This window comes from Solanum pennellii, chromosome 2 (assembly GCF_001406875.1).
Source record: "Solanum pennellii chromosome 2, SPENNV200".
In the NCBI taxonomy this organism is placed as follows: domain Eukaryota; kingdom Viridiplantae; phylum Streptophyta; class Magnoliopsida; order Solanales; family Solanaceae; genus Solanum; species Solanum pennellii.
This window is the reverse complement of record NC_028638.1, coordinates 40,733,253-40,749,108: the sequence shown is the minus strand read 5'-3', so window position 1 is coordinate 40,749,108 and position 15,856 is coordinate 40,733,253. Positions and strand designations below refer to the sequence as shown.

Below are 15,856 nucleotides of genomic sequence, written 5' to 3'. Positions count from 1 at the left end.
TCATTTAGCTTAACTCAATTCTAAATAAGAGTTTTTTCTACAAAAATCGATCAAAATGACAAATAAAAGTGGATCATTTTTAGAAAATTAGTCAAATTGATGAACATTGTTTTAGAACTTGTTTAGATTATTTTTAAGTCAATTTTTAATTTCTGAAAATGTTCGACAAATATAAAAAATAACTTAAATAAATTATGATGTATTTGACAAATTAAAAAATAATTTAAAATATGTGAAAAACCAAAAATAAATTTCCTCTTACTTTTTACCTTAAAAAGTCATTCAATTTAATTTTTTTTTCTAATTTAAAAACTATTATTTTTTTTAAATCAATCCAAACTATCTCTTAATTTGGAACTATTATGACGTGGCAGTTTCTCATTAAACAGGTGAGATTAACATACGAGGATGACAGAGAATGTTATATGACTTTAATAGGAAAAAAAAACAATTAAATTCTTTGTATAGTTTGGTCTGTTTGTATTTATACAAATAAATTTGATTGGAGCAAACACAAGAATCACGCTTCTTTCTTCTTCAGCATTAGGGTTTTAGCAGATCCCTTTTAGGGTTTCTGAAAAAAAAAATGGTGACTGACAATTCCAAGAAAGTGAAGACAGCAGTTGAGGAAAATGCCCAACAAATTGGTACTGGTGTTGGATCCTCCATTGAGAAGCTTCAAGAAGTTCAAGATGAACTTGAAAAGGTTTGATCTTTAACACTTCTTGTAATGCATGTTGTGTTTTTTGTTTGAAATTTTGAGATTTTTCTATTTGTGTTTGATTGTGTAGTTTTAGTAGTTTTTTCAGCCCTTTTGATATGATTCTGCATTGTGGGAATTGTTGAAATTTAGTGTTTTGTGATGCCTTTTTAGTTGTTTAAGAGAAAGAAAAGATTTTGTTTTAGTTTTTTGCTTTAAATAGAACAAATTGGCCACTTGATTGATTGATCGATTGGTTTTTCTTTGCTTTTTAACTTAACTTTGTGTGCTGTAAATGAGTATAATTCCTTTTCGGGGATTTACGATTAGGTTAGATTTTGTTGGAGATGTTGTAGAGTAAGTAAACAGATTTTTATGTGTAAAGAATGGAGAGAATCTGAAGTTTGTGTGCTGTATTAGAGGATCACTTTTTTTTTTTGGGGGGGGGGGGATTTATGATTAGCTTAGGTTTTGTTGGAGATGTTGGAGAATGAGTAGACAGATTTAAGTGTAAAGAAGGGGAAACATCTGAAGTTTGTCTGCTGTATTAGAGGATCATTCCTTTTTTTTTTTTTTTTGGGATTTACGATTAGCTTAGATGTTGTTGGGGTTGTTGTAGAGTGAGTAGATAGCTAAGTGTAAAGAAGGCAGAAAATTGAAGTTTGTTGGTGGGCAGAGTTACCTAGTACGTGTGTGTAGCAGGTACAAGTACAACAACAACAACATACCTAGTGTAATCCCGCAAGTGGGGGTCTTGTGAAGGCAGAGAGTCTCTTCTCGAATGACTCTACGTTCAAGTAACACAGTTCTAACTAGGTAATGAAAAGAAAATACAGTAGTGAATAAGTCATGTTAAAGCGATAGAGAAAAGAATAGCAACAACAGTAGCAGGTATACCTTGGAATTGGTTGAGATGCGTGGAAGATGGCTCGAATACCATGGTATCAACAAAAAATAAGATAAAATTTGAAGTCTGTTACTCCTTTCGTCCTAAATTGGTTGTTGCTTTTTTGCTTCTCAAAATTCAAAGTATGTGAACTTTGATCAATTTTTAAAAATTTATGTTTTGATCATATTGACATGAGAAGAATTGCAACTTCTATTACTTCCCGTATAGTTTCTGTGTATCTAAATTTTAGTTTTATGATATTGAGTTGATGTAGTCCAATTTAGCTTAAAAAATTAATCCAATTGGCTCTCTAAAAGGGAGAAGTGACACTTATTTTGGATGGAGGGAGTATTAAATTCCTCTGTAATTGGAAATGCTTAGTTGAACAATTGTCCTTTTGTTTTTTCTTAGCGTCGAAAATATATTTAGTGCAAGTCACAAAGGGAGAAGACAAGAAGCATTTTCTTGCTAGGGTACACTTGTTAACTTCCTAAGGTGACATGATGGATTAAATGGAACAAAAGAAGGGCTGACGTTTAGTTCTAGATCTTTGAAGTTGGTTTTTTAAAACCAAACGGCAGCCTTTAAATATGACTAGATTTTACACACTTCACCAGCAAAGGGGTATCTTTTCCAAAACATTAAGGCACTTAGGCACAGAATCTCTGCTGCTAGGCCTAGCGTTCCTGATTTAATTATGACGTGTCATTATTGATGGTGGTAGTATAAAAAGGAGTATAATAAATTGTCAGTCACTTGTTAGAGATTACTATCAGTTCAAAAGATGGACCTTGAGCATAACTCAACTCCAAAAGCTAGCTCATGAGATAACTTTGCCCTAAACGACATAAAAAGACTACAATCCGTACCGCCAACCAATGAGTTACTAACACTATCTGATTCTCCATGTGTTCATCTCTCCTTCTCCCCTCAATTTATCTCCTCATTTATTCTTTTATTCCTTACCAAATTTTCTTGTCTCCTCTACAATAACTCATAATCCCATCATCTCATAGAATTTTTTCAGATATCACTTCTTGTGGCTTGCTAGCTTCAATATTTAGTTAATCCACTGTTGGCCACACTCAAAGGGATCCTTTAATTTACGGTGCACTTTATTTTCTCAGAGTTTGAACGAAACTTCCTTACTAAATTTTGGCTATTTGGATTTCTGGAAACCATCACAAAGTATTAAGTGACTTCGAAATGAACATTGAACGTTGGATCACGGATAAATGAATCGCACAAAAGTCTTTATAAGAAAACGAAATAGAAAATAATGTCTTTCAGTAAGAAAAGGGAATCCATCTAGTAAATGAAAGGTGCGAGACCCATTAACGATTAGCAAGGCCTATTCATTTGTGCCAATTACTGTAGCCAGACTGGCAGCTCAAGTCGTAACCTACTTTGATATGGAAAAGAATGGCGTAGTGTTTGGAAAAAATCTACAGGAGAAGTGTGAAGACTTATAATGGTAATAAATCATGTAACGAACTATGACTGTTAATAACTGATAAGTGGTCTGATTCTTTTCTATCTAAATCAGTTCAGTTTAGAGCATATGGACATTATTGCTGATAATTGATGAATGTGATGCTTCATTGATTCATTGCCCCCCTTCTATTTGGGATAACTGAGAAATCCCTGAAGGCTAGCAGTTATGCTTAATTTTCCTATTGGACAATTACATAATTTTTTGAGATCAATTAGTTTAAATTTAGGTATGAGATTTGAGACTTAGTTGATTGATGCAAGTCTGGAACTAAAATCATATATGATTTTGTTTCGTGTGTCTGACATATTAACAGGCTTTGACTCAGCCCTATTCTGTGATCCATTTAACGTGCCCAACTTTGTGGTGTATATTATTGCAAATTGAGATAGTTAGTGTATATTCTTTTTGGTATATTTAATGAGATCTTTTCTGGTGTATTATTTAGTATGTTTACTTCAAGTCCAATGTTTTTATGAGTCTTCTAGTTCTGTCAAAGATTTAATATGGTAGATGAATTAGAGAACTTCTACTGTTTGCTTTTTCATGTGTAATTCTAATTTATATAATATTGGACCTATATGAGCTCAGATGGAGCAATATGGACAATGAGGATTCATCAAGCTGACCCCAATTTCTTGGGATTGAGGCATAATAGTTGGTGTAATTTACATGTTATATTCCAGCATTTTGGCTGTGGTTTTTTTGGTCCTGACCTTTCAATGAAAAAGTTCTTTTAAAGTACTCAATGCTCACGTTATTGACTGATTGACATGTGCCAAACTTCTATGAGTACACATACACATCTCTTTTTGGCAAGTACATATTTTTGTGCTTTATGGATCACTGCAAAAATGTGTTATCATGTCCATAAGGTGGCCTAGCTGAAAAACACCTACTTACGATAATAAGCCGTCTCAACTGTTCACTTTAATTGGGTCTGGGCCTCTGGGGTAAGAACTTAGTTCATTCCCTTACAATTCACGCAAAGTATAGTTTTATCCAGTTCTTTTTAGCTCTATACCCATACATCTTCTTTGAGATTCTGCTCCCCTTATGTGCTCAACATAATAGTATAAAAAAGTTACTGTCTCAAAAAACTGGTTCAAGTACCTATCAATTTGATGTTCTCAATTGCATCTAAATTTGCTTAGCAAATGCTGTTAATATCTTTTGCACTATATCATGACCTTCCATTTTTTATTGGATTGTGCAGGTGAATGAACAAGCTAGTGAGGAGGTATTGGAAATTGAACAGAAGTATAATGAGATAAGGAGGCCTGTTTACGAGAAACGAAATGAGCTCATCAAATCAATTCCTGACTTTTGGGTGACTGCTGTAAGTCCAATCAATATCTTTCCGGGTTTCAATTAGCATCCTTTAGTGAAAAAATGAGCGATATGACAATTTTTATCTGCAATTAACTTTTGTCTATGCAGTTTTTGAGTCACCCTGCCCTTGGCGAGCTTTTGAATGTGGAAGATCAGAAGGTTTGACATGTTATTCAATTCACTTTTGTTAGAGGACTTCCTTTGGAATGTTTTAAATGTTTTGTGATATAGCCTTATTATAGTACCTGTTGTTTAAGTTGTTCTTAGATATATTATGTGAGGATGGTATCTTCTTTTCTTAACGATGTTCTTCCTTTGATTTAGATCTTCAAGTACTTAGATTCTCTTGATGTGGAGGATTTCAAGGATGTGACATCCGGCTATTCCCTTACTTTTGTAAGTTCTTTGTTGTTGAAAACACTCCTCCCTACTGGAAGGCTGTACTAAATATGCATCAACAGCTTATATCATCGCAGTGTTTACAACGAGTTGCTGCTGACTTTCTATTTTTCTGTTCTTTCAACCTGCAGGTATTCAAACCAAATCCTTATTTTGAAGATACAAAACTGGTCAAGACATATACATTCCTTGATGAAGGATCAACAAAGATAACTGGTACAGCTATTAAGTGGAAGGAAGGCATGGTAATGGCTACCCCTGTGTAACTTGTTATGTGTTAGAAGCCTCCTTTTCTTCTTCCTTGAGACCCCTTTTCCATGGAAACTTGATGAATAACTGTAATTTGAAGGGTGCGGCCTATGGTGTTAATCCTGAGATGAAAGGGAACAAGAGGCCAGCATCAGAAGACAGGTATTTGTTAGTCACTTTCTCGAGTATTTAACTGACCTTCTGGGATTGTTAATCCATGCTTTGAGGTAGGAAGCTCCCTGATTTGACAACTAAGTCTTGAGTAGTTACAAAGATTATTCAAGAAAAGATTTGGTAGGAAAATGAAAATCTGGACCAAGGAAGATCTTATGTACTGATAATTGTTCCATACATTGCTTGGTTAAATTTCTAAACGTTAGCATGTGTCTAATTTCTATTGATATGGTGAGAAGAAGTATCTGAGATCTTTTACTAACCGTATATTATATCACCAATAACCATATGCCAATGGATGCAGCTTTTTTAGTTGGTTTTCTGAGACTCAGCTGAAAGACATTGCGGATGGGCTTAGTGATGAGGTAATTGTTGTATCTGACTGCTTGAAATTATTTATTTTGTTGCATTCATTGCTAATCATTTGATGAGTTCATGATTATATGGCAACTTATGTAACAATTGATTGATGAAATAAATTATCTTTCGTCTTTTCTCTGATTTCCTTATCAGAAACTAAATACATTGTATAATGCAACAGACATAAGCTTATAAAAGTCCAGTTTCCTTCAGATATTAAATATGTTTCCCTGTGACTGCAGGTGGGCGAGATAATTAAGGAGGACTTATGGCCTAATCCGCTGAAATATTTTAACAATGTAGTGACTTTTTACCTTTTCTTTCAAGGTTATCTTATGTGTTGTCCTTTCTCCTTCACTTGTTCAAGCTAAGAGAAATTCATTCTTTGCTTATAGGAAGCTGATGAAGAAGATTCTGATGGGGATGAGGACGATGACGATGACGATGATGATGAAGAGGTAAACATTGATGAGATTAGACCATTTTCTTTTTTGAAGTTGCTTGATTTGGACCTTCTGGTTTTATGCTAAGCTTTTCTGACCAGCCTATCAGATCTTCTGATTATTTGTGGTTGAATGTACTATGATGTTGTTGCTTAACCTTTAGTCTGTTCCTATCTCACGTTTCCTTGTTAAAAGTAGAAACCTTTATTCACTAAATAGATGGTGCAAATGTCATAAAACAAAAATCCAGTGATGCATAATTATCCCCTAAACATTTTAGTGTTTGAGTTGAGCCAATTTGGAGTTGAGCTTTTATAGGCCTTGGATTTTCACAACTACTCTTTAGTCTTTACACCAATGATAACCGTCCCCTTCAAGATTCTACAAGCCAGAACCACAATACTTTAGTAATGGTATATAGAAACTGATGCACTGTGGTGAATTCAGTTGTCTTGGATTGCTTTAGTAATCAATGGTCATAGTACTGTTCTATCTGACAATTAATTAAAGCCTTGGAAGGAAAACAAGAACGTACGAAAGAAAGTAGTGGGACATAGGCAACAGGTAATAAGACGGCAAGCTGAGGCATTAGGAGAAGAAATCTACACTTTTCAAATGTAGTTTATAGCCTTACGTTAATTGACATTATTCTCAAACACGTGTATTCATCTTTCACAATTAGAAAGTTGTTACAACGTGTAAAGGAGGGGATTTCAGGGTAAATTGGGACAAAAACATCCTGGACACCCATACATGTGGTCCAAGCTTCCGCAGAAATCTAAGACTCAAAGCTACGAAGTTGCATATGCATTACCTAATTGTTTATTTGTATAACTTCTGCGGAGGAAAGGCGACTTTACCTGGCGGGAAACTAACTCATTACTTCCCGCCTTGTGTAAATGAAATATGATTTTTAGGTGCGCTGAATTGCTAGAACGTCGCCACTCATGTCGTGTATGTGTCATACACAAAGGAGTTTTATCATCCAGACAACAGGCAAATAAGCGATATACATCCATTATTACCGTCTGATATGTGCATAATCTGTCTTGAAGGCTTTATGTATTTTATACATCTGATACTGTATATGCTCTATTTTGAAAGTGCGCTGACATTTGAAGTTTGGTTATAACATCTTATATAATGGGCTTTTGAACTAACTTTTTATTCCTCTCGATCAGGATAATGATGATGACGATGTGGATGATGAGGATGACGGCTGAGCTCTTTAATTTATCCCTTCTTCTAAGCTCCGCTCAAATTGGTGTCAAATATAACTTTAAAACTTGTTGCATAATCAAAACTCATAGGTAGCTTTGCCATCTGATTAACAGTTTTCTTTTTTTTAAAAAAATACTATTTCGTAGTTAGCCAAGTGCTGGTGGATTTACCTGGGATGGATATAGTAAGATGCTTTTGATACACCAAAACTCTTCAATCCTGGCCTCATTTGATTAGCAAGTTGTGCTTTTCGTTGTCAAAAGGGTACCCATGGTGCTCTACAATGTGATGAGTTTAGATCGGTTTACGAGCTTTTGAGTTCCTCATTATAATGAGTTGTGCATGGATTCAACTGTTAGGTTGAAATCTGCTCTTTGATCAGTGAATCAAAGAGGAATTTCGCTTTATTCTCAAGTCCGGTGGCTCGGTTGATTGCTAGTTGCTAGCCTTGTAGTCTGTTGGCGTCTTCCATCCTTCCATCAAGTGCTAATCCTTTTAGTCTGTCCGGTTAATGTTTGCTCTTTGATCAGTGATTTATCGGACCACTATATTCAGGGAATACACTTATCCTAATATTTGATAAGAGCGATAAAACCCTATTTTTAATTATTTTTTTGGGGTAGGGGTAGGGGAAGGGGAAATAGGAGTGAGGATTATAACATGAAGAATCGAACTTCATTAACATGGTGAGAGTTCAGGTTGTCAATCAATTAAGCTGCTAAGATTTCTTCCTATACATTGATTATAAAGACTGTTCGGTTTAAAAATCTTTAGCAAAGATTATCACGAGAAAGAAGACCACAGAGAAAAAATGATTTTAGTTTTGTATACTCAAATCTATACAAAAATTGGTTTTCGAAATTTGTTTAAAAATTATTTGAAATATTCATTACATTTACTTGAAAAGTGCTTTTCAACAACTACTTGTTAGAACCAGACCGATTAATGTACGAAAATAGCATATAAAATTTTAAGAAAATAATAATGCATATTTTCGTACATATTGTTTTCTTTTTTTGTAATATATAATTATGGTGCTTGAGTTTCTTGCTTGCAGCTCAATTAATTTTATTTAATTAACTCCATCTATCAAGAAGGACAAAATAGGATGTATCATCTTTAATATAAAAAAAAAACACTTAAGGAATTCTTACTTTAGATTCACAAAAAGAGAAGTATAGACCCCCATAAATTATCCTTATTCTTCAAATTAACCTGGCTTGATTTATACATAAATGAATAAAAAAATTGTTTTATTTTTTGCACCATTAACAACTTAGCTATCCAAAACTTTGTAAAATTTGGATCTACTTAATTACTAGCATTTCAAATGAGTAATGTAGAAAGTATTTATTCAGCCGTTCATTTTCACTAGTCAATTTTAGCATATTATAACACAAACATATTTTTCATGCTTTATTTTTAATATTAATTATTTCCAATTTTCAAGATTCAAAAGAAGCATGAATTGATGACATTTTCCTTTGACAGAGTTTGTGTTTTATAGACTTCAAATTGATCAATTTTACCAACCAAACTAGAAACTAAAAAGCGAATAAAATAAATTCCACAAAAGGAATATACATGTGCGGTGTGCCACACAAAAGAAAGCGCAACAACACCGAAAAGTATTGTGATGGAGTGATAAATACTCTTTTATTCTTAATAAAATATTTTAAATTTAAGTCATTCTAGGTACGAAGTCATATTTATTAGAGAGTATTTTAACCGCAATGTAAGACTTTACTATCCAAATTTAAATTTAGTCGAAACTCCGTACGCGTAAGAACAGCAAGTGAGAAAAAAAAAATGCACACTGCAAGTAATAATAATACAAGAGGCTGCTTGGTTTGAAGACAATTGTGACGAGGTTAGTATATTTGGATTAGTTTTTGTGATATTATTTTTTTATTAATTTTTTGATTTATTTTATTAGAAATAAGATGATGCATCATATATTTTCTAAAAAAATAGTTTGATTTAACGGTAAAAAATTTAAATTGCTGCTCAATATATAAATATGTCATTTTTTTGAAAATTAACTAAAAGAAAAGTGAATCGTAAAATTTGGGATGGAAGAAATAATTGATACTACTAAACATTTGAGTTTACTTTTATATTTTCTCGATCATATTATTTTTAATTAAAATGAAGTATTTTCAACATGAGCAGTATAGATATTATGACAATATATTTATATTAATTATTAAAGGGCATGCAAAGTAAAAGTAAGAGGAAGTACAACTTATTACTCTATCTATTTATTTTTATTGGTTTATTATTTTAAAAATAGATTTTTATACTTTTTGTATAATAGAAAATGATAAAAAAATTTCTTTATATTTTATTATTATCAATATTTTTTTTAAAAAAAATCAACACTTGATATTTTTAAACATCAATTTATATTAGTAACATTGTAAAATAGTTTCCTTTTTTTGGAAAAATTAAGTGGGATGACAAACTATACTAAGTAATTAATTAACAAGTATAGTTTAATTTATTTACTCTCATTAATTATAGTTTCATTTTTTTGCCATACTTTGTATACCAACAGTAAAAGACCTTTTTATGAATATGTATATAATTTTATACAAAATTAATTTTAATTCTCATATCTCCATTACATTTCTTTCTCCTTAAATCACTCCTTCGCTCTATTTTGAATCAACTTTCGGAAGATTTCATGTTCTCCCTCCTGTCTTGTTTTTAATTTTCGCAGGTAACCGGCAAACTCAATCCATGATCCCTAAATGATTCCCTGCAACTCTTTACTTACAATTACCAATATCACTAATATTATCAAGAAACAACAAACTACTTCTTCGAAGAAAATAAAAAAAAAAAGAAATAAAATAAGTCATTATTCCCTATAACTATTCCAATCAATTTTTTCTATCCACTAAGGATAATATTAATAAATAGACAATTCATCTGCACTGCGTAACTATGGCCATTAAAATTTTCATATTAATAAGTAAAAATTTAATTTCAACCACGGAAAGATAAACAATAATTTTCTCCCACTACTCTAATTCAAAACTTTATAACTCATCAAAGTAATAATAAAACGGTGACATAATATCATTATGATCCATAAAAATATCAAGAGAAAATTTTCCAATTTGCCTCCTACCTGAAGATCTCGTTGTCCCTTGCGTTCTGCACTCACCGCCACAGGTAATTTCTAACTTTTATCTCCTTTTTTAAAATAACCTTCTAATATATTTTTATTATATGAGTCAAATTTTAAGGAGTATTTATACATATACCCCATTAACTATTAATATGTTAATTATTTAATAAATTCTCATCAACTAGATACTTGTAGTTATCGAATAGTTTAAAAATATCCCTTTAAATTTTCTGGAAGAAGCCAAAATAGTCTTAGTTTGCAAAACGACTAGCGGGTAAAATAGTTAAATAAAAGTGAAAGGGAGAGAGTAAAATAGAGAGAGAGGAATAGGAGAAGAAATATCCCAGTTGAGTCCCAACTCTTTATCTGCTCTCTGCTCTTCTTCTTCCCCAATTTTGAAGCTTCAATGGAAGTGATAATAGTATCATCTAACGCAAAAACACCTATTCACCTGCATACAAATCAACCACAACCACCCATTCTCAATAACTCTGTCTTTTTGGGCCGTCGAGAGCTCTGTTTCGATAGCATTTCCACTGTCTGCTCTGCTGATCCCATTACTTGTAATCCATCTACCTCTGTTTCCACTCCCAGGTAAACATATTATCTATCTCTTTAGACTTAAAAGACTCTCTGCATTTTTACTGTACAATGAGTTTAATAAGCAAAAATGAGAAGATTTTTGACAAATTAGGATGAAAAAAATGGGTATCTATTAGTGAGTACAAGTGGTGAAGTGAGAAATTTTGTTAAGGATACTTTCAAAGTTTGGTATCGATCAGTCTCATTAAAATTAAGTACTTACTCAATACTTGTATTAGCACATGATTTCATGACCTTTGTTGTTGTTGTTGTTGTCATGGTAATGTCACAGGGGTGGTGGAGATAATGACAATTCTTTGATTGAGCAACTACGGAGAAGCTTCCCTTTTGCCACACGGAGGATGTTGTTAACAAGCTTTTTCATGTATTCATGTTATCATCCTTCAAGGTACTTGTCAGGTTCGCACGCTCTTACTGTTCCTTTTCTTTTACTTGTCGCTTTTGAAAAGCCAGCACTTGAATTCTGTTGGGCCTCACAGAAAGAAGGAGGAGTGTTTTCGGTAGGTTAGTATAACACAGTGATGAAAGTATGAAAATAAAGCTTTAATTGAGTGGAATGGATGTAGAGAATTTGTATATTGACTCCATCCAACTAGAGGTATAGTTTATTGCTTGTAGCAACAGGGAACCCAACTGTGGTTATGCAACTGAGCTAGCTCTCTCTTCCCCTAGTCCCCAATGAGCAAAACCTTATTCTTGTGTGGTTGGCTACTGAAAAAAACACAAAGCTTCATGATGAATTTGCTTCCTCTTTATCATTTGTTGAGTTTTCGTCCTTTATTTGGGTTCTAACCATGTAACCTACTATACTATATGATATACAGCACTTGCTTTGGGGGATCCGTCTGTTACAGTTGAACAAGTTACACCTACTATTTTTCCTTCTGCAGCACTTTTCCCTTCGGAGGTTCAGTATCATCACCTGCTCAGCTTATTCTTTATTGTTTTTGTTATGTTAGATCACCGTTTATCTGGTACATGTCTAATTGGCAGGAAAGAGTTGTTGAGCTCTTTGAGGAGAACACTTACTGTGTTGTCAACATATTTGATGTAACCTTGAGACCGACGCTTAATGTCACTGGTATGGTTGAGGTAAATTTTATGGACATTTGCAAACATTTACTTCTCCATTTTCAGTGTTATGCTTACCAAACTCTTCGGTAATTCAGCTTTTTGGTACTGTCATGAAAATAAAGTTTCTCATGTCCATGGATTTTCTGTCTTCATCCTTATGGTGCCTCAACCAAAACACTTTTTGTCCCTTCATAAATATTCTGTGTTTGAAAGCAGCTACATTCAATATGTTTAAACAATGGCAGATTCCTGAAGGAAATGGTTCGGGGGTGATTTGGGACAAAGAAGGCCACATTGTTACTAATTATCATGGTAAGATCACTTCAAATATGGTACCTGAGTGCATTAGTTATTTGTGTAATATACTCCCTGCTTCCCAATAATTATGGGGTTCGGAGTATGAGAATCAAACTGTCTAATAAAGGCTTCATCTAAAAAATAAAATTGAATTCTATGACCTCAAAAACCAATTTCAGTGTGTTGGATGGGCTGTGCAATTCTTGGTTAAACAGTTCTCTTTATATGTCCAGTGATTGGTAACTCCCTTTCTAGAAACCCAAGCCGTGGGCAAGTAGTTGCACGTGTTAATATTCTCGCTGCAGATGGGTGAGTTGTATTCTGTTTTAGCATATACTTAATGGGGATGATACAGCTTCATCTTACTCTCCATCTTATGCCTTCACTCTCTTTAATTCATTTTGTTTCTTTCTGAAGGGTGCAAAAGAATTTTGAGGGTATATTAATTGGTGCAGACCGTGCCAAGGATCTTGCAGTGTTGAAGGTAAGCATTAATCCCTATTTTGTCAAAATCTGGAGAATTCTGAAGTTCATGGGCTACATTTGCTTTAGTTATGTCATCTTGTTCTTATCTCTTATAGCTATAGTTAGAGAAGAATTAGATAATAATAATAATACTATTGAAAAGGAGACTAGGAGAAGATAATGTGCTCCAAGCTATAGCTATGCTCTCCCACAGGAAAGAGAGAAAACACTACTACTTACTAACTTTCTACTAATCCTCGAACTCCATGCTCTTGTATCTAGATCATGTCCTCTGTGAGCTGAAGATGTGTCATGTCGTGTCTAGTCATCTCTTCTCAATTCTTCTTCAGTCTACCTCTACCTCTCCTTAAGCCTATCACTGCCAACCTCTCGCACCTCCTCACTTGGCCTTTGTGCTCCTCTCTTCACTTATTCGAACCATCTCAACCTCGCGTCCCGCAAATTGTCCCCTACGCACGTCTCTACCACCTTGTCCCTTATATCTTCATTCATAATCGTATGTCTCCTGGTATGCCCACACATCCATCTAATCATCCTTATTTGTGCCATTTTCATCCTTTTAAGATATGAGTTCTTGACTAGCCAACCCTTTACCCCATACAACATAGAAGGTCTAATAATCACTTTGTAGAACTTACCTTAAAGTCTTGGTGGAATATTCTTATCACATAGGACACCAGATGCGAACCTCAATTTCATCTATGCCTCTCCACTACGACGTGTGACATCATTGTTTATCTCCCCACATCCTTATACTTGAAGCTTCCTCTCTTGGGGATGAATTGTGTGTTGATCCTCACTTCCACATCTGCCTCTTGTGATTGTCATTTACTTAAAATGGTTGATAATCGTTTTGAAGTTATCAGAAACAACTTCAGTTGATTCTTACAGAACAAAAAGATCAACCTATTTGTCCACATATTCCACTGAAAATTTGCTGTCTTTCAAAAAGGTGAGATGGAAGGCATCTAGATATATGTAGAGCAATCTTACAGTGGGATTGTAGTGGGATGAAATGAGCTGTTATAAATGATATAGAGCAAAAGTGTGTCAGAGAGAGAGAGAGAGGTTGTTAGATATGGTGAGAATAACACTGTAATGGATTGTGCTTTAATTGGAAAACTGGGTGGAACAGCTGAATGGGGTGAGGTTGCGATTATCATATTTCCTATGGAGGAATATAATCCCAGTGCATTATTTGCATTACGTGATGACACATCCAGGAAAGAGCTGTATGCCCTATTTTTTGTTCTTCTTTTACACTCCTATGGAATCAATATATTTAGAAGTTCAATTTGCTTGAGGAATGAAGTTGGTGATGTGCATTTTGGCATTTGCATTTTTTTTGGGTTCTTTTTAACTCAAAACTTACATTTTTGACACCTTATGACTTCACATCTTGAAATGCAAGGTGGAAGCTTCTGAAGACCTGTTGAGGCCAATAAGGATTGGTGAATCTTCTTCTTTGAGAGTTGGCCAGCAATGTTTAGCCATTGGAAATCCTTTTGGGTTTGATCATACACTCACTGTTGGGGTTATCAGTGGACTAAATCGAGATATATATAGTCAAACTGGAGTGACCATTGGTGGAGGAATTCAAACAGATGCAGCCATCAACCCTGGCAACAGGTTTATTTTTCTGAACTTGTACTTCCCTTGGTAACAAATGCATTCCCTGTGATGCTGATAATCATTAAAGGCCTCTTTTGCCCTTTTCTTTTTCAACTGCTGTTCTGTGAATAAATATGTGTACCTTTCCAGCGGAGGTCCTTTGTTAGATTCAAAAGGAAACTTGATTGGGATCAACACTGCAATATTTACTCAGACAGGTCAATAGTTTTTCCATCGTTGTGTGTTTTAGTCTGAAGATTGAGAGGAGATGACAAGAAATACTTATTTGAATGTTCAAAGTTTATCCTTTCGTACTATTACTTACTCTTTTTCAGTACAACAGGGACATCAGCAGGTGTTGGATTTGCAATCCCTTCTTCAACTGTGTTGAGAGTTGTACCCCAGTTGATCCAATCTGGAAAAGTATGAATGTTGCTTTATTAATTCATCTCTTAGTTCTTGTCAGCTTCTTTTCCTGGTTTTCCAGAATTCTCTTTAAGGTTTTTATTCATTATTAATGTATATGTATGTCTTAAACAATGTCAGGTTCTTCGTGCTGGTTTGAATATTGAAATCGCTCCAGACCTGATTGCCAACCAACTTAATGTTCGAAATGGAGCACTGGTTTTGCTGGTACATTTCTGTCACTATGACCCTGGGGGTGGGGAGACGGTATCTTTCAGAGTAAAACTCACGATATCTCTTTCGTCTGAATCTATTCCTGCTCTATTTAGGTACCTGGAAATAGTCCCGCAGCGAAAGCTGGACTTCTTCCTACTACCAGGGGTTTTGCAGGAAATATAGTACTTGGTGATATTATTGAAGCAGTGGATGACAAACCTGTGAGTGCTTTCTGACTTTCTGTTTTATATTACGCCAAGCTTTTTGTTTAGTGCAAATTTGATGATGTGAACATTGTCTGCAGGTCTAGAGTTTAAATCATCCTAACAATGATTGATTTTTGTTGCTCCTTTTTCTAAGCGATTTCTGAGATGCACTCATTTCATGTTGTTGCAGGTTAGGAGTAAAGCAGATTTGTATAAAATCCTGGATAATTATAACATAGGTGATGAAGTTCAATTAAAAATCCGTAGGGGCAATGATAACTTGGAGTTGATCATAGCATTAGAGGAAAAGGATTCATAACAATTGAAGAATTTTTTGCAGTAATCTGGAAAGGCGGAAATGTGCGAGCAATGAAACATGTTCCATGGAAAATGCTGCCAGCACAATGTATCACTTGTAAAGTATTTTAAGTTACGAGATCAAAATGAGTAATCCTTGAAATTCTTTCAAGTAATGCTTTCTCCTCCAACTTTTGCTAATTTTATGGAGAAGTTTAGGTCATGTCATCATGATTGAGAAAAACAATAATATAATGAAAGTTGAA

The 15,856-nt window shown here is 34.1% G+C and overlaps 2 protein-coding genes across 2 annotated transcripts; both read left to right on the top strand.

The window, feature by feature from the left end:
• Positions 1-451: 451 nt before the first annotated feature.
• On the top strand, positions 452-7,566 carry LOC107009178 (NAP1-related protein 2-like). Its single transcript, XM_015208458.2, has 10 exons — positions 452-706; positions 4,298-4,420; positions 4,522-4,572; positions 4,738-4,809; positions 4,944-5,057; positions 5,162-5,223; positions 5,540-5,600; positions 5,838-5,894; positions 5,991-6,053; positions 7,220-7,566. The coding sequence occupies exons 1-10, from the start codon at positions 587-589 to the stop codon at positions 7,259-7,261; spliced, it is 765 nt and encodes a 254-aa protein (XP_015063944.1). The 5' UTR covers positions 452-586; the 3' UTR covers positions 7,262-7,566.
• Positions 7,567-10,698: 3,132 nt separating this feature from the next.
• Positions 10,699-15,814, top strand: LOC107008648 (protease Do-like 8, chloroplastic). Its single transcript, XM_015207769.2, has 13 exons — positions 10,699-10,989; positions 11,270-11,397; positions 11,823-11,905; positions 11,992-12,090; positions 12,318-12,384; positions 12,603-12,678; positions 12,787-12,853; positions 14,267-14,484; positions 14,617-14,684; positions 14,810-14,889; positions 15,013-15,099; positions 15,201-15,308; positions 15,484-15,814. Exons 1-13 carry the CDS (start codon positions 10,802-10,804, stop codon positions 15,610-15,612), a joined length of 1,398 nt encoding a protein of 465 aa, XP_015063255.1. The 5' UTR covers positions 10,699-10,801; the 3' UTR covers positions 15,613-15,814.
• The last annotated feature ends 42 nt before the right edge of the window (positions 15,815-15,856 follow it).